This window comes from Ranitomeya variabilis, chromosome 3 (assembly GCF_051348905.1).
Source record: "Ranitomeya variabilis isolate aRanVar5 chromosome 3, aRanVar5.hap1, whole genome shotgun sequence".
NCBI lineage: Eukaryota > Metazoa > Chordata > Amphibia > Anura > Dendrobatidae > Ranitomeya > Ranitomeya variabilis.
The window spans coordinates 464,273,227-464,296,497 of NC_135234.1; the positions used below are offsets into that span (position 1 = coordinate 464,273,227).

The 23,271-nt window shown below is 41.9% G+C and overlaps 1 protein-coding gene across 1 annotated transcript; it reads left to right on the top strand.

The window, feature by feature from the left end:
• The first annotated feature begins 963 nt into the window (after nt 1-963).
• On the top strand, nt 964-22,739 carry CNOT11 (CCR4-NOT transcription complex subunit 11). Its single transcript, XM_077296624.1, has 7 exons — nt 964-1,429; nt 2,668-2,832; nt 5,086-5,238; nt 5,594-5,796; nt 13,944-14,146; nt 17,672-17,768; nt 21,802-22,739. Exons 1-7 carry the CDS (start codon nt 1,114-1,116, stop codon nt 21,997-21,999), a joined length of 1,335 nt encoding a protein of 444 aa, XP_077152739.1. The 5' UTR covers nt 964-1,113; the 3' UTR covers nt 22,000-22,739.
• Nucleotides 22,740-23,271: the final 532 nt, after the last annotated feature.

The window sequence follows — 23,271 nt, forward strand, 5'->3', positions numbered from 1 at the left end:
ACTGAGCATTATTTCCTTGTCTTGAGGCATTTCCACTGAAGTTGGATCAGCCGGTAACTTCATTTTCCACTTTGATTTTGAGCATCATTCCAACTCCAGACCTCTGTGGGATATTAGTTGTGATTTACGTTGATCATTTTTAGGTTTTATTGTTCTCAACACATTCCACTATGTGACGAATAAAGATTTACAACTGGAATATTTCATGGGGCAGCACGGCGGCTCAGTGGATAGCACTGCAGCCTTGCAAACCCCACCAAGGACAACATCTGCAAAAAGTTTGTATGTTCTCTCCGTGTTTGCGTGGGTTTCCTCCGGGCACTCCGGTTTCCTCCCACATTCCAAAGACATACTGATAGGGAATGTAGATTGTGAGCCCCATCGGGGACAGCGATGATAATGTGTGCAAACTGTAAAGCGCTGCGGAATATGTTAGCGCTATATAAAAATAAAGATTATTAATATTCAGTGATATCTATGATGTGGGTTTTAGTGTTCCCTTTATTTTTTTGAGCAGCGTATATAAAGTACGCCCAAGAAGCGTATAGTAGCAACTCTATGAGATATGAGATACACATGCAAAGAGAAACCTGAGTCAATGCTACATAACAAAAACGTATAGTTTATTGAAAAAACACTAACAAACACATATATACATCATGGACAAAAAAGATCAAGGAGATACAGTGACAGTGATCCTCAGTAAGTCACATAACACAGACCCTCAGTGTGTGCAACTCACATTGCAGCTCTAGGAAGTGATGAACTGTGCCCTCATCAGCTGTAACATTCATCCCACATTAGCTGACAAATCTCCTGCACATGCGCACTCTTACACAATACATCGGGTGGCACAGCTCGACAGATTCACGTGCACACACGTTACCGGGAACGCGCACGTAAGCTCTCACGCAGGTGACGTCATTTCGCAGCACGGACCTATCGAAACGTTTGTGGCCTTTTTTTTTTTTTTACAGCTTTATTGCAAGCGAAAACAAGAACAGCAGCCCGGCAGCAACAGCAGCGCGAGCCTTCCCTAGGACGAGAAGACAAATGCCAGAAGAGGCGGGAGAGCAGCCGGAGCAGTGATCGCGGGACGCGGCCGGCCTCGCCATGAATCTGTGTGGGAAGGAGCTGTCCAACCTGCTGGGCATCATGACGGAGGAGGCCTGCAGCAATACGTTCGAGGGCCTCTCTACTGCCTTCCACCATTACTTCACCAAGGCCGACCATTTCCGGGTGGGCTCCGTGCTGGTGATGCTCCTGCAGCAGCCCGACCTCCTGCCCACGTCCCCCCAGCGGCTCACCGCCCTCTACCTGCTGTGGGAGATGTACCGCACGGAGCCGATGGCCGCCAACCCCTTCGCCGCGATCTTTGCCCACCTGCTGAACCCCCCGCCCGCGGAGGAAGCCGAGAGGCCGCTGTCGGGTGAGCATGATCGCCTTGTATGTCGGCAGCACACTGGGACTTGTAGTGCTTGGACTCCTGCAGCTGGCCATCACAGATCCACAGCCCCTGTGTCACTATGTAGGGGGCCACCTCCAGGACCCCATAACTTGTTACAGCTCTGCACTCAGTATGCTCCAGAGCTGTAATCTCCCATCGCTCTGCACACAGGGTCCTGTATAGAAGTATCCGCCGCACTGCTGGGAGATGGGATCTCCATCCAATTGTCTATGAGACGGGGACAGCGATCAGCAGTCCCATACACAATGAATGGCGATGAGGCCGACTACACCTTTGCTGACGGATTCATTCTCAGGATCACCAAGTGGTCGGGACCCTAGCAATCAGAAAATTGTCTATGGACAGGGGGGAACTTGGGGTTTTGGGAATAATTACAGACCAGTTTGCAGGACCAAAGCTCTGCTGTCTACCTGGCAATATGACGCGTGGTCCCTTAGTGGGGGTGGGGGTACTGTCATCTGATGGATGCCCTCATGCTATGGTGATGAGCCAGGAGGGGCCTGGTAGTTGTGGCATGGAGGCGCCAATACGATGGGAAGTATATGCAGCGTTTCTTATTTTACGTCCTGAAACACTAAGTATCTGTACCCTCATATTGTAATATTGTATCACGGTTTATGTATGTAGTGTGTGGACTGTCATTGGGTGAGCATATACCTTGGGCTGTATTCACACCGGCAGGATTTCTGCTGGCTGTGTCGCTATGTGTGACGGGTGGGTGTGCGCATTTTCAGTGCCCACATTATAGATGGTCATCAGGGTCAGGTGGGATTCGCTAGTATCTCTTAGAAAATTTTAGTAAAGAAGATGCTTCAGGATTACAAAACGCCAGAGAAAAGCAGCATCTAGCCTGGAAAAAAAAAACCGTTCACATCCAAGTACTGCGGGGTTGTACGGTCGGCCTATCTGCCGTGTCTGTGTCTCTACACATTTCTAGAAGGAATAATAGAGGAACAGGATGCAGTCTCATGAGAAACATTATTTCATGGGGATTGCTGGTAAGTGCTATTGACTGTCACTAACTCTGACATACCCGGAATGATGGCTGCTCCTGTGTTTAGTTCTGGACATGGCATGTATGTGCGACTTTTCTATTGTACACTGGTTAGATTACTGTTCACTACCTATGTGAACGACCACCATGGTATTGGGATGTGATAATTATTGCATTTATTGCAGCAAACGTCCTATTTCTGCAGGATTTCTGCCACCAATCACTGCTCCTGAAAAGTTCTTCCTGTCGCAGTTGATGCTTGCACCGCCCCGTGAGCTATTTAAAAAGACTCCCAGACAAATTGCCGTTATGGACGTGACCAATTTGGCCCAAGCCGTGGACATCAGTGGACTTCAGTTAGCACTTGCAGGTAACGTGCAGCACCAAGTCTGCCAGCGTACACTGTAAGGGTATGTCACATGACATATGATCCTGGCGTAACCATATAGTTTTTACATCTTTTTGGATGCAGCCACCAGCGGGGCTTTTTTTACATTCTATGTATAAAATAGTGGTGGCCAAATGTAAGTCACCAGAAGAATGGACTGGTCATTCCTTTTAGCTGTTTCATGACTTATGAAGCCGTTTAAAGTGACAGGCAGAATATATGCACAGCAAGTCGTCTTAAGTTGCTGATCATGTGAAAATTCTATTTTATTTATTCTTTTTGAAAAGTAACTTTGCATTCATAGCTTGTTCTGTATTGGAGAATGGGACCAGTGCCCCTGTTATTCCTAGGAATAGTGGTCAAAATGATCTTGGGCCATTACAGCACAGTCCTAGTATCTCTGCTACATGAGGACATGCTAAAAAACCTCTGCAGGAGCATGTTATATAATAGTAAAAAGTCTGAGAAATACTTGGTGTGACCTCTGTGTTTGTATACTAAAGAAATAGATTTGTAATGGTTTGCACCTTACCATCTATAATGGCTGCAGGTCTATTGGCCTGAACTAACTACAATATAGGCATTAGACCACCTGTCAGACCCAGGCTTGTGGCCTGTCATATGGGTCATATGGACACTAAAATGTGGCTGTAGACAGTCACTAACCTTCGTGAAGGGGGCTAAGGACGGATGGCACTACCGGAAGACTACAATACACATCACCCAGGGTTAGGAAGCACAGCATGCCGGCTCCATGTACCGTCGCCCCTCCTCAGAGATGTAGAATAGTATAGAGGAAACAATCTGACCCAAGCGATTGGGACGTTTCCTTGATCATTTCATAAAGGGGTCCAGATACTCACTAACCAGCAGTGACCGAGTTTCCTCAAAAATGATTAATCGGGGGAGTATATGAAAATGTCATGTCATAGACCAGGGGTGGGAAACTTTTTTTTGTTTGTTTGTTTTTTCTGCCAAGAGCCATTTGGATATTTATACCATAATTTGGGGGCCATACAAAATTATCAAGTTTCTCTGCTACATTTGGTCAAACTTTTTAATTAATTCCTCCCATAATGTGACGGCTGAAACTGCTTCATTTTTTTTGTGGCTGTAATATTAGGTGGTATGAATGATGTTTCCCTTAACTGCTTTTTCAGATTTGCGTTAGTTGTAAACTCAGGCTACTCTTTGCTATAATGAGTTTTGTAAAGAACTCGCAGCAGTAAGTCGTACCAAACACCTGTATTTTACACTGCAGGTCTCCGCACGGGGGGTGAAATCCATCCCTGCTCGTGCTACATATATAGAAATGTAGAACTCAAGTAGTGGGAGATCTGCAGTAGACATCACATAGGAGATGCAGGGGCGTAGACATCACATAGGAGATGCAGGGGCGTAGACATCACATAGGAGATGCAGGGGCGTAGACATCACATAGGAGATGCAGGGGCGTAGACATCACATAGGAGATGCAGGGGCGTAGACATCACATAGGAGATGCAGGGGCGTAGACATCACATAGGAGATGCAGGGGCGTAGACATCACATAGGAGATGCAGGGGCGTAGACATCACATAGGAGATGCAGGGGCGTAGACATCACATAGGAGATGCAGGGGCGTAGACATCACATAGGAGATGCAGGGGCGTAGACATCACATAGGAGATGCAGGGGCGTAGACATCACATAGGAGATGCAGGGGCGTAGACATCACATAGGAGACGCCGGGTCAGGGATGTCACAGGAAACGCTTTGGGACTGCGGCATAGACATCACAGGAGACGCTGGGGCTGCCGTCTTCTACTGTGGGACGAGAGCGCATCAGTCACTAACTCTGCCTACAAAGTACATCCAGTGTGGGGACACAATCTTTCATTGCACGTACTGCAGCTTTCTGTGGTGTATGACGCAAGCATCTGCTTGCACTGTATGAAGAAATTAAATGGCCAGCAGCCGTCAAAATGAGCTGATGCCCGAGCACTGTGGTCCCCGGGAATCTGCCTGGGGGGCCTGAGGTTCCTCACCCCTGTCAGAAAGTGCAGGCAAAGAGTAATCAACATCTCCTTTAGATGCCTAGTAGCTAGATAAAAATGTTATATGAAAAGGTGTCATAAGTGTGAAGTCTTGTACTTTCTAACTTTCTACTTGCCTACTATACCTAATGAAAATGAAGGCAAATGCTTTTGCGAATTAGTTTCAATAATTTATATTGTTTTTTTCTTTTCTCTTTAGAGCGACAGTCTGAACTCCCGACACAGAGCAAAGCCAGTTTCCCGAGCATCCTAAGTGACCCTGATCCGGATTCTTCTAATTCTGGATTTGACAGTTCAGTTGCATCACAAATTACGGAAGCCTTAGTTAGTGGCCCAAAGCCACCAATAGAAAGTATGTGTCATTGTAAAAGTGTAACATTAAGGTTGTAATGGAAGATGCCCTCTGTTACTGCTTTCTTTTGTCTCATTTTGTGTGAGGTATTTGTTTTTTTTTTTTTTTTTAAGCTACATAAGGTATTCTCTTCCGTTTAATTGTTGCTATTGTTACCATGTCACCTCCACTATAAGCTGAGAAATCATGAGGGATGTTAGGAGCCTTGCACCATTATTGTGGCCCCAGCCTACAGCTTTTCATATTTAACTATGTACTTATAAAGTAAAATGAGTTTTCAGATTATATAGTAAGTAAGGATAAATATTTTACTCTGTAGAAAGTCTTTTATTTGTGCTTTTGTCGTCCTCTCCAGGCCATTTTCGCCCAGAGTTTATTCGTCCACCGCCACCGCTGCATATCTGTGAAGATGAGCTGGCTTGGTTGAATCCTATTGAACCTGATCATGCCATCAAATGGGACAAATCGATGTGTGTGAAGAACAGCACCGGCGTTGAAATCAAACGTGTAATGGCCAAAGCATTTAAGAGTCCATTGTCCTCTCCTCAGCAGACACAGGTATTCATAGCCTCATGCCGTATTCTGTTTAGTCCCTTTTCTTATAAGCTAGCATTGCTATGGTACAAGGGTTGTCTTTTCCATGTGCTATATTGGTGCACAGAAATGTTCTGGAACAGGATCCACCACTGAAACCAGAGTGAGAAGTTTCTACAAAGATCAGCTGTCACCTTGTCAAACTTATTGCAGTCATTAATTAATTAAATGGATGTTATCGAATACTACATTTCAAAAGCCCATGAGTAACTGCATGTACTATCCCCAATAACCAACTATCAAGGGTAAGAGAAGTCGAGTGTGCAGCCATCAGAAGATTGCTGCTGTGGCTACGTGCTAAGAAGATGTTGTGCAAATGAGTTTTGTTGTTTTTTGCATTTGTTTTTTTTAACCATTTGTGAATCAGTTTTTTTTTTTTTTTTTTTTTCTTCTTGTTTCATGGCACCCTGTCACACTGTACATTCAGGCCTGTCTGTGATGTGTGGCCAGCACGGCATAGAGAAGAAAAAGCTAAGCAGAATATCTAGGTTCGTTGGAAAAGATTCAGTGTAACTTGTCTTTTAGCCACTGATAAGTCTCCACAATGTCATCTTGCCTATCGGCTATTATGACTGCTATGTTCGATACTTCAGTTACCAAAAATAGATACTGGAGAAAAAAGTTATTCACAAAAAATGAGCACTATGCTATGGAGTAAGACTTTTTCATCATGTATCTTATGTAGTACGCGAATTCCCCTTTGCTCGATACTTTTTTATGACATAGTCATATATTTTGAGTCCTCAGTGGACACTCAAGGATATCTTACTTATATATTTTGGACACTTATTATATTTTTAGTACACTATTAATGAGTTTGTTTTTTTTCTTAAGCATTTTATTATTTACTATAGTATTTCCACGTTCATTGTTCCTACATAGATTTATAAATTGTGTGTTATCAATAGCTGGAAAATTCTTATCAACTTGTAATTTTACATATTGCAAATTCCAACTTGAATATATGTAGTTTTGCTTTGCCATAGTTGGTACTTTATATGTGACTTTTTGCTGCTTACACCCCCTTTTTTCTGGGTCCTGTTGTGTGGTGTCTTTTTTTTTTTTTAAATACATTATCTATTTTTGGTGTGGTTAGCACTGCATCCTTGCAGCGCTGGCGTCTTGAGTTCAAATTCCACCAAGTACAACATTTACAAGGAGTTTGCATGTTCTCCCCGTGTTTGCGTGGGTTTCTTCCAACACACCAAAGACATACTGGTAGGGAATTTAAAAGGAATCTGTCACCCTATTTTAGGCCTATAAACTAAGGCCACCACCATTAGGGGCTTATCTACAGCATTCTATAATGCTCATATCATATAGAGAAATGGCTACAAATATGGCACTTCCCAGAACTCAAGAAAATCCTACAAAAACACAGAAGCCAATGCCAGATATCCAAATAAAGTTTAACAAATTCTTTTATTAAATAATAAAATTAAAATAAACAGAGACGGAGATACAAATGCAAAAAAGCTAACACCACCATATACTGGACAATATGGAATAATAAGAAAGTATGTATATAAAAATCCACATACTGACGATCAGTTTAATTAACATCAAGGTCTAGAAAGAGACGCAAAAACTCCCAATCCTAATCCTTATGACCAAAGTAAGACCATAATATATATGTGCCCTGGATAAATTAATCAAAGTGCAGTGCTTAATACATGTATAGCCACATAGGGATAATATACAAAGTGCTTAGTGCCATATAAATAAATAATTGCAGTAGTGCAAATAAGTTATGTATCCCAGACTGTTTATAATCATACCGCTACTGCCATAGCCATGTTGGTATAAAGACTATCGGGGTAGAATGCAATCCATAGCAAATGCTTCATAAATATGCGCCTAAATATAAACTATAGTAGAAAAAGATAGATACATAACCTGTATATGTGGTGTCTTCCCCGACGCGCGTTTTGCTTCTTCTTAGGGGGTCTGTATAGCACATTAAGGCTGCTCATTCTATTTATAGTCCTGCTTTAACATTGGTGACAGCGGTGTAACAATGGCGCTCACGCCCGTGTTCCAGGACGCCGCGCCTTCGCAGATCAGCGTCATACGTCACTGGTCCGAGCCCCCATCCGATGCGTCAGAATGGCGGGGCGGAGTCAGATGACGCGAAGAGACGCATTGCCACGGAGATGCCAGCTTCCGGACACCGGCCGAGCGCACTCACCACTGGGAAGAACGAATACATGTAATACGCGTGGAGGGAATAAGCGCATAGAGGTGGAGGGAGCTACTATCATAACAGGAAAATCCCCACTAAGTATATATCTTGCATATCATATACTGAATATAATAATAAATATTGTGGTGAATATATAAAAAGAAACATATAAATATATATACAGAATAAAGAACAAACTTAGTGGCACAAAATAAAACCACTAAATTCAAGTGATTAAACAGTGCATAATAAAGTGCATATTTTACCACAATTACACCACAAGATAATATTAAAGTGTATATGGACAGATAATAAACGTAAACATAAAATAAGATAATAAATAAACATTAAACCGTAATACAATATACAGTGCATATATTACCATGTTATCAAAAAATAAAAATTAAAGTGTCCATATCCAAATAATGGACGTAGAGAAAAAATAATAAAATATATGCAGATATATAGACAGAAAAATGCTCCCTTTATATTCTCATTCATATTTTTCTTTCTGTTTATGTATTTCATATCCGGACCCAGATACCATAGGACCACCATTAAGTAATTTCTCCAGGCATCTCCAAATAAGCAACTCCATCCCAGGCACCAAAGAGGACAAAATTCATTTTCAAATAGAATATGTATTAGAACTAAAATACAAAAATACATACAAATATTAATAAAAGCAGAATATTTAAAACATGAGCTAAAATACTAAAAACAATACGGACTATAGGAAAGGGGCGAAGCTAAGGACTTCATTTAGGCTATAAGGTTGAACAGAGTTAATTTTCATAATCCATCTTGCCTCTAGTTGTGCCAGGGTTTTTCTCCAGTTGCCACCTCTTAGATCTATAAATACTTTGTCAATTCCTGATATTTTTAGAAGTTTGGCATTGCAGTTATGGGCAAGTTTAAAATGTCTCGGTACTGGTTTCAACTCCGAGATGTTGTCTACTTCACGTGCATTGATTATGTCTCTGTAGTGTTCTCTAACTCTGATTTTAAGTTGTCTTGATGTAAGGCCCACATAAATTTTCCGGCACGGGCAGGTGGCATAATATATCACACCTATGGTGTTGCATGTGATATGTTGGGTAATGGTATATATTTTCAAGCCGTCACTCGATTTAAATGTCAGTGCTTTTTGCATATTGGGGCATGCAATGCAATCATTGCATGGATAAAACCCCCATTTAGGTCCTTTTGAGCCAAAAGCTCTATTCACATCTTCTCCAGCATAGTAGCTGTGTACCAGCATATCTTTTAGGTTACGAGATCTTCTATACGTGATAGATGGAATATCACTCTCATGTTTGGTAATGGTAGAGTCAGTTTTCAGTATGGCCCAGTATTTTTTGAGGGCCTGCCTCATATCAACCCATTTGCCACTGTAGGTAGATATAAATCTCACCTTTGATTCCTTTTTAGTTGTTCTTATTTTAGGTTGAATTAGATCAATTGGCCTTTTTGCCGCTGCCTTCTTATAACCTCTTTTAATACTCCTATTGGAATATCCTCTATTTTGAAATCTCTCTGTAAGGTCCTCGGCCTGTTTGTTGAATAAAGTGTCATTCGAACATATTCTTCTGATCCGTAGAAATTGGCCAGTAGGTATTCCATTCACCAATGGACGAGGATATGAAGATGATGCATGTAATAACGAGTTTGTAGCGGTACTTTTTCGAAAAACATCAGTTTCCAATAGATTTTGGGGTCCCTTAGAAATCAAAATGTCCAAAAATTCTATACTGCATTGATTATATTTGCAGGTTAGTTTAATATTCATGGGGTTGTTGTTAAGTATTTCCACAAAAGAGAGAAGGTCCTGTTCTGTGCCCTGCCAAATTAAGAAAATATCAATAAAACGTGCCCAGAACAGGACCCTCTCAATATATGCTATTGGATTGGTGAAAAAGATTGTCCTCTCCCATGCCCCCAAAAATAAATTTGCATATGAGGGGGCAGATGCCGCCCCCATAGCAGTCCCTTGTTTTTGCAGATATATGGTGCTTTTAAAAATAAAATAATTATGTTCTAACACAAACCATAAAAGGGAGATAAGGAACTGAGTGAATTCAATGTCATAATCAGTCATTGCCAAGAATGTTTGCACTGCCTTTATCCCGTCATTGTGCTGAATTGACGTGTACAAAGATTCAACGTCTATTGTGACCAGCCACATGTCTTCTTCCATAGGAATACCTTCAATTTTTCCCAAAACATCTCCCGTATCTCTAATGTATGAAGGCAATGTTTGAACTATGGGTTTTAGGTGGAAATCAAGATACTTACTTATGGTTTCACATAAACTTGCATTTCCCGAAACTATCGGTCGTCCTGGTGGAACAGATAGACTTTTGTGAATCTTGGGAGTGAAATATATACACGCTGTTTTGGGATAGGTAGGTATAAGATTATCTCTCAAATCCTTAGTTATGATTCCTTCTTGGAAAGCTTTCTCAAGTATTTCCTGCAGTTCATTCTGAAATGCCAAAGTGGGGTTATAAGTTAATTTCTTATAACATGTTGTATCTCTGAGCTGCCTAAACGCTTCCTTTTCATATTGTTTTAGTGGCCATATAACAATATTTCCCCCCTTGTCAGCGGGTTTAATTACAACTCCCCTAAGATTTTTAAGTTCATTTAAAGCTGCTCTCTGTTCATAGGTCAAGTTGTCATTATGTATCCCTCTAGAGATTTGCTCAAATTCTTTTGTCACCAATTTGACAAACCGTTCGCTATTGGGATACAGATTTAGGGGAGGAAACTTTTTAGGGATAGGTGGTACAAATTTTCTACTCACTTGTGAATCATCCTGTTGTTCATCCCTCAATTCTTCCAATACTGTTATGGTTTCCATTTCATCTCTACTCCATTCTTCACCCCTATTAGATTTATCATGTAATTTTTTTAAAACTAATTTACGCGAAAAAAGATGGAGGTCTTTTATCGCTGAAAATAAATCAAAGGGGGAAACAGGAGAAAACGTTAGTCCTAAGCCTAGAACTTCTAATTGTGAGTCTGTTAATTGTATTTCAGATAGGTTAATCACCTGCATTTTAGATGAATTAATCACTTGTTTAATCACTTGAATTTAGTGGTTTTAATTTGTGCCACTAAGTTTGTTCTTTATTCTGTATATATATTTTTATGTTTCTTTTTATATATTCACCACAATATTTATTATTATATTCAGTATATGAAATGCATGATATATACTTAGTGGGGATTTTCCTGTTATGATAGTAGCTCCCTCCACCTCTATGCGCTTATTCCCTCCACGCGTATTACATGTATTTGTTCTTCCCAGTGGTGAGTGCGCTCGGCCGGTGTCCGGAAGCTGGCATCTCCGTGGCAATGCGTCTCTTCGCGTCATCTGACTCCGCCCCGCCATTCTGACGCATCGGATGGGGGCTCGGACCAGTGACGTATGACGCTGATCTGCGAAGGCGCGGCGTCCTGGAACACGGGCGTGAGCGCCATTGTTACACCGCTGTCACCAATGTTAAAGCAGGACTATAAATAGAATGAGCAGCCTTAATGTGCTATACAGACCCCCTAAGAAGAAGCAAAACGCGCGTCGGGGAAGACACCACATATACAGGTTATGTATCTATCTTTTTCTACTATAGTTTATATTTAGGCGCATATTTATGAAGCATTTGCTATGGATTGCATTCTACCCCCTGATAGTCTTTATACCAACATGGCTATGGCAGTAGCGGTATGATTATAAACAGTCTGGGATACATAACTTATTTGCACTACTGCAATTATTTATTTATATGGCACTAAGCACTTTGTATATTATCCCTATGTGGCTATACATGTATTAAGCACTGCACTTTGATTAATTTATCCAGGGCACATATATATTATGGTCTTACTTTGGTCATAAGGATTAGGATTGGGAGTTTCTGCGTCTTTCTAGACCTTGATGTTAATTAAACTGATCGTCAGTATGTGGATTTTTATATACATACTTTCTTATTATTCCATATTATCCAGTATATGGTGGTGTTAGCTTTTTGCATTTGTATCTCCGTCTGTGTTTATTTTAATTTTATTATTTACCGTAATAAAGAAATTGTTAAACTTTATTTGGATATCTGGCATTGGCTTCCGTGATTATATAATGCTGTAGATAAGCCCCCGATGTATCCTGAAAGATGAGAAAGAGGTTAGATTATACTCCCCCAGGGGCGGTCCCGCTGTTGTCCGGTACGATGGGCGTCACAGGTCCGGGTCCGGGGCCTCCCATCTTCCTAAGATGAGGTCCTCTTCTTTGCTTCCTGCCGTGGCTCCTGCGCAGGCGTACTTTGTCTGCCCTGTTGAGGGCTGAGCAAAGTACTGCAGTGCGCATGCGCCGGGCCTCTCTGACCTTTCCCAGCGCCTGGCACCAGGCGGGCCCCCCTGACTCACGGGCCCAATAGCAGCTGCATGGTGTGCTGTTAGCGATGTGCCACTGGCTAGGGGGCCCTAGGCAGCTGCCAGCCTGGAGAATTTTCAGTTGGGCCAGTCCAACCCTGTACTTGGCACATAAATTGGCCAATGTATATGAGCCCAATTGCAATGTCAATGCGTACCTTATAGTTGGGTCCATGTCCTGATAAGAGGCCTCTCTTGGACTTCCTTATACTGTAAATTTTCCTATACCAATATTGCATTTACAATTTTCCAAAATTCCATATGTGCATAATATAGCACTTACCCAATTTCCTAGATTTACCATTCTAAACAGTCCAGAGTGCAGCTTTGTATATTCGTAGAATTGTTATGTTAGCTGGCACCTGTTCACACTAGTTGGGATGTGCTGGTCAGTTTTTTTTTTTTTGTTTGTAACTTTACTTCTATGTTCGAAATTAGGCCACGTCCACACATTCAGTATGTGGCCGGTGTTTTACCTCAGTATTTGTAAGCCAAAACCAGGACTGGAACAATCAGAGGAAAAGTATAATAGAAACACGTCACCACTTCTATATTTCTCACCCACTCCTGGTTTTGGCTCACAGATACTGAATGTGGGAAAGTGGCCTAATTTTGAGCTCTGGAGACATAGCAAAAACACGGAGCTTTAATTTTTAAATTGAAATACACTACGACCTGTCCAGTCTCCAACCACGTGGACCATAAGATCAAAGTAGAAAACGTTAGACAAATCACGTTGTGAAGGGTAGTTTGTTTTTCTTTTGGATTTTACCTTTTGTCAGTTATTGGGGTCACTTATAAAGTGGTTTCCTGATCTAAATATAGCAGTAACATTCTATGTTTTAGGGACTGACAGGGGTCTGTTTCTAACATTATGGCTGCATTACATGACAAGTACAGTTGTGGGGTGGATGAACGGAGAAGGATGTTTTTGGTTGATTTTTGCATAATTCCACTTCCAAACTTAGCATTTTTATAGATCTGCTCACAAACTAACTGTGTATACGTTCCCACGGTCAGTAAACGCTGCGGGTTGGACGCTGCATACATCTGCAGCATCCAGATGTTACAGCGTAGTGGATGGGATTTCAAGAAATACCATGCCTACTATGCATGCACCGACACCCGCTGCTTCCCTGCAGAGACGGACATGTGACACGTCTTTCCAGACTGCAGCATGGTATTTCTCTTGCGGAGACACGAGCCTCCACAAGATAAATCTCACCCTTACAATGTATCGGACGCGGTGATTACACACAGCTCAGTAATCGCCTGCTGATTCACCTGCATTCAGTGGCCGGCAGCGCATTGGACGGAGTGGACATGTGCTGCTTCCAAAGCGCCTCCGATTCCTGACCCTGTGTGCACCCGGAGTAAGTGAACAAGTCGTTCTGATGTGAAGTTGTGCAGGTGTCCTGGTCAGGATTCTTGTCATTTAGCTTCTCCCTGTAGTCCATTCAGTCTGGAGCTAACATTTCCCTCTCTTTACTGCTTACAGCTACTCGGGGAGTTGGAGAAAGACCCCAAACTGGTTTACCACATCGGCCTCACACCTGCTAAGCTTCCAGACTTGGTGGAAAATAATCCTTTGGTTGCCATTGAAATGTTGTTAAAATTAATGCAGTCAAGCCAAATTACCGAGTATTTTTCTGTTCTGGTCAACATGGATATGTCCCTGCATTCGATGGAAGTAGTGAATAGGTAAGTGTGAGATGCTTGGTAACTTCCCCTCACCCTACTCTGATCAGAATGAGAGAGAGATCTATATCCTATAACCGAGTACGATGAGGAAAAAATGCATATATGTAATTTGAAGATTTGTGTTTTTTGCAAGACAAGCTATAGTTCACAATGACACCATTCATTTTGCCATACAAAGTGCTTAAAAAATGGGTAAAAAAATCATTCTGAATGGCATGAAATCATAAAAAAGTGAAATTCTGCAATTGTCAAGTCACTTACACCATAAACTGTAATATGATAATATAGCACAGCGCAGCCTTTGGCTGTATCAAGATGGCAGCAACAGTGGCCTTCCCAGGCCCATGGCTGCCATGATTACCCATCTGTGCCCCACAATTGTGTCACGGAGGACCGATGGAAGCCTATATACGTTCCTTTTAAATGCCATTGTCGGTGGTTGACATCAGCATCGAAATGGTTAACGGCCAGAGCTCAGCTTCAACCATGGCTGTTAGGGACTGATGGCAGCTATCTAATTTAACCGGAATAAGCTGAGCATGGATGGAGATGAGTGTCTGAGCCCCCTCTACAAATGCGTGGACCCTGTCAGGGGAAGTTAATTGAAGTCTTACTCTGAGAAGGGGTTAACTTCTTCATCCATTATAGCTCTGTCTGTTGTTGCAGAGCACTCTGTGTGGCTGCAGTACCTCTATCCTGGCACCGTGTGGCACTGCAGATTCCTGTGATCGCATGGTTACTGTAGGGCAGAGCAGTGCTTTAACCATCTGGTAACCCCTATCAGAGGAGGCCTCCCTCCATCAGTGTCCTGACAGTTGCCTGTTGCCATGGCAGCAGGAGGTCTAACCAAAAGTGATATACAGAAACAAGTCTTAGCTTTGCAATGTGTTTTATGACTGCAAAAGTGAAACATTAACAGCATTTCTTCTGTACAAAGCTCACTTACAAAGGCTGGAGTTATTCCAATGCCATCACTCGGTATTCTGCGGGTGCATATGTTTTAATGTAGTGTCTTTTATGATAAACGTTGCAGGTATTTTCCCCTTCTCAATAAACAGCCAAGCTAACAGTCTCTAGAAGTAGCCAAAGTTCACATTCGCTGCTAAAAATCGGATTGCATTCATACTAATTTCATCCTATAGATCTGTTCTCAATGGTGGAGTTTTTTTTTCCCCCCCCCGATCGGATTGCATGCTGCGATTGCCTGCCAAGTGTGGATCGCATGCACCCATAGAAGGCTAAGTTCACACTGGGCGATCTTGCTGCGTTTTTTAATAATTTTCAGCTGCTTTTTACAGTACCAGCAAAGCCTATGAAATTTTAGAAATTGATGCACACAGCTTAGTTATTTTGTCATCAGTATTTTGTGCTTTGCTTGACTTTTTGCACAGTAGAGCATGTCGCTTCTTTCACCCATTGACTTGAATAGGTGGTGAAAAAACGCAGGTATCATTTTTTTGCATGTTTTTTTTTTTTTCGTGCCAATACCTCATTCTTTGGAATAGGACTTTTTTTTTTTTTTTATACTAAATTTTATCACCATGCACAAAAGACAAATATAGCATGCGAAAACCACCACAAAAAATAACCAAGGAAAACCTGCTTTTTTTTTTTTTGGCTGCAGCTTCTTCTTTCCTGCCAAGTGATCCGGTTTTGCTGCAAAAAAACAAACAAAACCCGCTTAGTGTGAACTTAGCCTAAGTGTGTGTGTGTGTGTGTGTGTGTGTGTGTGTGTGTGTGTGTAACATCGCATTGCACTTGGATATCACCCAGGTGCAGTGCGATCCTTACGACACTGGCAGCAGAGGAGATGGAGAAATTACTTTCTCTGCCTCCTCCGCAGCTGTGCTCCGATTCTCTCATGCCAGAGGGTGGGAGCACAGACGCATGACACTCGGCTACCGCTAGCAATAGAGCTGGAGCCGAGGATCATCAGCATATCACATCTGATACTTCCTCATCAGATGTGATACTCTAGTGGGACCCTGGCCATGACACGGGCAACTCCCGCATGTTTTCTTGGGTGTCTAATAGCCGCAAAACATGCACTTGAGCATGTCTCGGTGTGTATCTGATGCAAACTGGAGTAGCGAGCACTTGCGCTCAACACTAATGACAACATATTCAATATGACAACCTAATGTTGTCAAATTCTGTGTAGTACCTTTTGGGTTCAAAACACTTACTATACCTGTTGTGGCATACCGACTGGTCATGTGATTAATGGGCGGTATGTATCGAAGTGGTGGGTGGCCCTGTGATGGAAGCCTGGACATGTTTTGCTCAGCAGATCTACTGCTGAGGGATTTGCTTTACATTGGGAAGGCTTCCAGGTGATTGGAGAGATTGGTGGGTCCAGTCACCTACAAACCCACCCAAAGGGATGTGTCTAAATACCTAAGATGGTTGTGTGTTTGAGGACCTGTGGTGATGTCACGATCACCTGACTAGCCATGTGCTAGATACCTGGGTGTGGTTACACCTATGTAATGGAGGTGTGTTTGGCACATTGGAGCGAATGCTGGCTAGTCTGAGCCAGAGCAAGGAGGTCTGTGAGATACCTCCGGAGTGGACGGTCTGATAACCGTGAGTGATACTGACTGAGGTCAGTGAGAGATGTCTGTGGGATACCTCTGAGGATAAGAGGGATCCGGGAACCTGTGTGATGGTCGCCAACAGGTAACGGACTGTAATCCGTGTTATGCCGACCGGGGTCAGTGAGGGACTGTGGTTCCACTGTAAAGCTGAATGTGTACAGACGGTGTTCAGGCTGTTGCATACTACCAAGTTCCTGAGGTTGCGCTTTATGCTGATGTGGAAATAAACCAAATAGACTGTTTTTGTAAGAAAATCGTGCCTGTGTGCGTCTATCCCGTTTCCAAGCGAGTGTCCCCCAAGACAGGCAGTAAGCGGTATCTTACACTGTGAATAAAATCCCTGAGGGGTGTAGTTTCCAAAATGGGGTCAGTTGTGGGAGGTTTCTGCTGTTTAGGCACTTCAGGGGTCTCTAAACCTGACATGACGTCCACTCTCAATTCCAGCTATTTTTGCGTTCAAAAAGTCAAAAGGTGCTCCCTCCATTCTGAGCTCTGCCATGCGCCCAAACAGTGGATTCTCCCCACATATGGTATTGGCGTACTCAAAAGAAATTGCACAACACATTTTGGGGTTCATTTTCTCCTGTTATCCTTATGAAAATAACAAACAAAAAATTGTTTTGGAGAAATGAGAGATTGCTGATCAACTTTGAACCCTTCTAACTTCCAAAAAAAAAAAAGTTATGCAGATGTAAAGTAGGCATATGGGAAATGTTTTTTTTTTTATTAACTATTTTGTTTGGTGTAACTATCTGATTTAGAGGTATAAAAAATTTTGCATTTGAAAATCGTGAAACTTTCAATTTTTTTTTTTTTAAATTTTCGATATTTTCAGAAATACACACATCATATTGTCCAAAATGTATAACTATCATGAAGCACAATATGTCACGAAAAAAAACCCCAATTGTTGTTTGTTAATCTGCAGGCTTACAACAGCAGTCGATCTACCTCCAGAATTCATCCATCTTTATATCTCCAATTGTATATCCACATGTGAGCAGATTAAGGACAAGTATATGCAGGTAAGTGAATTTGAATGAGACCATCCTATACAAATAATATTATAGGGGGCTGCAACCATATCTTGAACATTTGTCTTAACCTTTTCTGCCTAAAATTTTAAAAGTGGGAAAAAAAAGTCTTAAAATGTATTCCTTTGGCCATTGTCCCAGATAACTGTATGAAGACCTGGTGTATTCACAGTAGAAAGTAAATGGCCGCAGCATCTGCAGACCTGAAGAATAACTTTTCATAATTTTAATTTTTAGCAAAAAAATAATCAGTTGCTCTAAAAAAAAAAAAAAAAAAAAAAAAAGTTAAAAAAGTAACACTCGGCCTATGCATTTCAAGCCCATATAGTGCCCTTAAAGGGAACCTGACCGATCCCCAACCCGCCAGCATTTGTATAGTCCTTTATGCATACCCTGCCTAACAAGCCCTGTATACAGGATGACACATTAACAGATACTTAAAAAAAAGTGTTTTAAAGTCTTTTTAATATGCAAATATCCTTTTGACTAGTGGATGGGACTTTTATTTTCCCAGACTAGTCGCCCCGCTCTGCATATAAGCGCACTGCTGTGCATGCGCACCACTTTATTTACTACACGTCACTGCGCCTCTGAAGCTGGGTTTACGCTGCCTGGCGCTCCGTGCATGTCCGGAAGAAACCTGGCGTCAGAAGAGCAGAGCTTACGAGGCGTCGGCCATCTTCTCCTCTCCCAGACTTGCGCAGTGCTCCTCTGAAGCCAGGAAGTGGGCACCGGACGTCAGAGGTGCAGTGACCTGTAGGAAGTAAAGTCGCACGCATGTGTGAGACGCCGCCATCCGCAAATCCTGTTACCACTGAGGAGTGATAACGTTCTGAGTGGGTAAAGTAGTCTGGGAAAGCAAACGCCCCATCAACTAGTCAGAAAGATATTTGGATATTAAAAACAGATTTTAAAAATACTTTAATAGATTTTTTTTTTTAATGTGTTTTCCAGAATAAAAGCACTGTTAGGCAGAGTATAAGGAATCTAGAAATGATGGAGGGAATTGGGGGGGGGCTAGTCAGGTCGCCTTTTAATCCCTGCGCTATTACAATGTAAAACAAGTGTAAATAGCTGGTTTAGTGGTGACGTAAATCAGAAGCGTTTACTGACTCGTGACGCATATTGGATATTATGTATGGATACTTGCACTCCCAATAGGCTTGAATTATAAGTGATCTATTACGGTATATTCCTAATTATCATGCTTTGTGCATCACTTTATTTAGGCTGACTGAAGGCACATACCAGGGGCTAATCACGTATTGATAGCCATTTATAACCTAGTTGGTTTGGGTATAGGTGGCACTTATGACTTACATGACCACGAAACCAATTATTTAGGCTTATGATCCACACTATATTATAGTGCTCTGATTTTTAACAAAGACATTTTTTCTATCTGTGGATGCTGGAGCCATTTACCTTCTACTTTATCCACTACCCAGGAACTGACCCACAATCCGTCCGTGCACCGCACCCACCAAGCCATTACTTACTGGTGAGATGATGAATTCACTTTTTTTTGGTGAATTCAAAACCTAGACAGATTGCATTACAGTAGATTAAACGGTGGACAATCCTTTCAATTCCTAAAGTTCACATTAACCCCTTCATGACAAATGAAATATTTACATCATATGTCATGTCCTTGTCAGGGTGTGATCCTGCATCTTTCCCCACACATGATGACTGATTTAATGAGTCATCATGTGCCTTTAACAGCTACGGGTGGAATGATACTCCACTTGCCGCTGTCAACCTGTTAAATCCCGCTATCCATGACAGCGGCATATGCATGACAGCGCGGCAAACCTGGCTTCTGATCAGCGGTATAATCATGTCTGACCAGTGGTAATGAGTTTTCTGCCGATCAGAAGCAGTGTTTGCTGCGCTATCCTGCACATGACAGTGCGACACAGACACAGTAGGTGTTAGGTACGGACGCCGAACTTTACTGTTTGGGTTTGCCCATGTCTACCCACAACCAAAGTACACTTTAATCCATAGATCTTGGAATAAGAATAATTTCCAGAATTGGATGTGTTTAAAAAAAAAAAAAAAAAAGTAGAATAGTCCTGTGCTGAGATAATCTTAAAAATGTGTCCCTCCTGTGTACTGTGTAATGTCTGTGTCTGACTGTATGGGAGCATGGTCTGATCATATCACAGCTCCTGGGCAGAGGGAGGCAAAAGAGTATACAGACAGGACATTATATGTGTATTGTATGTATTGGTCCCTATTGTCCACAGTAACTTTGGTGCCTCTGCAAACACTGACTTCACTCAATTTCCTCTGCTCTATTTCTGAAAACAGGGGGAATTGAGCACAGTTAGGAAGCCATAGCCCTAGGATCACAATCCCAGGCTGAAGATACACATCCTAATGGAAAGTGACGCGTCCATTAGGAAGTGAAAAGCCAGTGATCTGACGGTATGTGGTTAATGCTCCACAGCACAGCTGACTGAGGCACTAAGCTTTATCGACTTGGAGAACAACCATTCTTTATGCATACTGGTCCACTGGAAGGACCCAATATTCAGATCTACTATTCTGGAAGGAAAATTATTTTCTTAAGTCAGTGGAAATGTGCTTTAAATGAGCATGTAACTACAGTTGAGCAATCTAAAAAAAAACAAAAAAAAAACCCTGATTGTGTTTTATTTTATTAACGGCCCTCCTATGCTAGTATATTTAATTGTATTAAGCAACGGTTCACATTGGATGTGGAGTCATTTCTTACTTTAAGCTGTAGTGGACATCACTTTCCCCTTTAATCTACTCAGGACCCGAATTAAAATGAAGACCTTGTTTCCTCCCCTCCGGGAGGAGAGCCGTGCCAGCAATGTTCCCGGTAGTGACAGACTATAGGTGTCACGTGTTGGCTGGAGCCAATGAGCAGCTGCTTGTTAGCCACAACCTTTACTGTTTCATCAGGGCGCACATCAGCCCTGATGAAATATTGATGAGCTGCAGCCAGAATGTAACAACAATGTTATGTCATTGCTGGAACACCGTCATCGCTTTATTACTTTAACCACAGCAGGAGATCAGTACATGGGCTTTATTTCACTTCTGGTCCTGAATGGATTAAGCTGGGTTTGTCAAGTGGTGGACAACACCCTTTAAGAAACTTCAGTTTCTTAAAGGTGATCTGTCTACACATTTCACAGTACATTCCATAAGTTATTAAAGAAGTTGGCCACTACTTATACATTGATGGCCTATTCTTGGGATAGGTCATCAACGTCTGATCAGCTCTTATCAGTGTTGCCGGACAGAAGTCCTTACTTGTGGAACTGGTAGCCTACTTGTTGTGGCAGCTGCAGGGTACCACTCATCTGCCTCCCATTGAAATCAATAGGAGGCATATGTGTAGTATCCTGTGGCAGCCACTAGAAGTAGACGGCCAGCTCTGCAAGCAAGTAATTCCAGCCAGTGTCCGCCGACACTGATAACAGCTGATTGGTGGATTTGCCGGGTGTTGAACCCCAGCCGATCAGACATTGATGACCTATCCTATGGATAAGTCATCAATGTAAAAGTATTGGAAACCCTTGTTATGCTGATCTTAGACCTGATACTGGTGTACTTACTTTGAAAGTCCATGTAAGAATAGCTGTATAATCCTAATAATCAGCATTTTGAGTTCTGCTAGAGTGTGAGGAAGAGCATGAGTCCAAGTGTATTCCGTTTCCACCCACCCAGTGTGACTGACTGACAATTGCAGCTTGTACTTAGCAATGTGAGATCTCGGCGGCAGCAGCAGCAGAGCGGAAGGATATTGAGGAATTTAATTACTCTCAATGGGCTGAGATGAGATTAAGCTTTCAAAATGATTATTTTGTCATATTAATGTGTATGTTATGATGTATGCACTTTGTATGTGAAATCTGATGACTGATCTTCATATGCATGAGTAAATGAATTGTGAAGTGACTCCTAAGGCCATAAATCCTGTACTTTGTGGTCTTGTTTCATATTTACAGACATGCCTATCTTTTTTTTTTTTTCCCCTCTCCAGAATCGGTTGGTGAGACTAGTATGCGTTTTCCTCCAGTCTTTAATAAGGAACAAGATAATTAATGTCCAGGACTTGTTCATAGAGGTTCAGGCGTTCTGCATAGAGTTCAGCAGGATCCGGGAAGCGGCTGGCCTGTTCAGGCTCTTGAAGACTTTGGATACCGGAGAAAATCCAACAGAAGCCAAACCTGCTAAATAAGCCGCCATGTCTGCCACTGAACTGATCCTTTCTTGTGCATTGCTCCCATTTCTCTTTATAGCACAAATCCTAGCACTTTGCCCTTGAAGTGTATGTCCATTCAGATAATTTCCCAGCCGGTGGCACCAGGATATTGGCTGACATCACAATTTGTTCCTTCTGTCTCCATGAATTAGAATCTGCGCCTTCATGCATACTACGACTGAGCTATCTAGGAAGGGCTTTTATCACTTATTAGTTCAGGAAAATAGATGTAATAACCGACAGGCGCTATGTAGTTATAAGAAGGCTCCCACCACGTTGTACATATTTTTAATGTGCATGAGTAGCCATATAGTTTGCTCTGATACAGATGTCAGCCTGTAGTTGTTTTGGACACATTTGCCATCGCATTGTTATATTAACAATGAAGGTTGTACTGTTAGCAGGATGCCATAGGCTCTGGTTACTGTGGATTATAATAATGGGCTGGTGATGTTGTAGAAAGGCAATATTTCACCATGGATATGGCACAGGTTATATTCTTGCGGAGATGGAATGTAAATATACAGGACTCTTGTGCTTTTTAAGTCATCGAACTCCATTCACAATATTACCAAAATATTCTATAAGCAAAGAGTGTTGCAAGGTAATGTGTGTAGTCTAACACGTATTGCTCGCATGTTGGGTTTTGTCATGTTAACAAATACCACATTGCTGTTTTTTACATGTCAAGATTAAAATGATCTGTATATTGCAAAGGTCTGCCTTATTCACAGAAACGGAACATTGATTTTCTCAGACTAAGCTGTGAAATTGCAGCTAAAAGATAATCTCGTGGACTTTTTTTTTCTACTACGCTCTTATGCCTGCCTGAAAAGGCTCACTGCCAGAAAAAGCTCCCAAAGCATTTGAACTCTGTTTGTCTCTCTGTACTTTATGGATTCTTTGGAGGTTCACTTTGACTTCTTTTCGTCAGCTATCCAAATGGAAAACCTGAATGAAGGAACAGGAACTAATCAATGAGAATGTCACCAGTGGAATCTGACAAGGATCTGCGTTGAGCCTAATTCATTGTTATGGGAATCTGTCAGTGTAAAATTGTATATACCAAGTACAGGTGTACCCTTGGTGTGGTCAAAAGGTTCAACTATATCAAAAAATACCTTGGCACACAAAAATAGAAAGTCAAATAAGTATATGAGATTTATTCAAAAAAGATTCATGGTTTCACAGAAAAACAACTGAGCCAACGTTTCAGCCATTCGGGTCTTTATCAAGGTAAATCTGTGA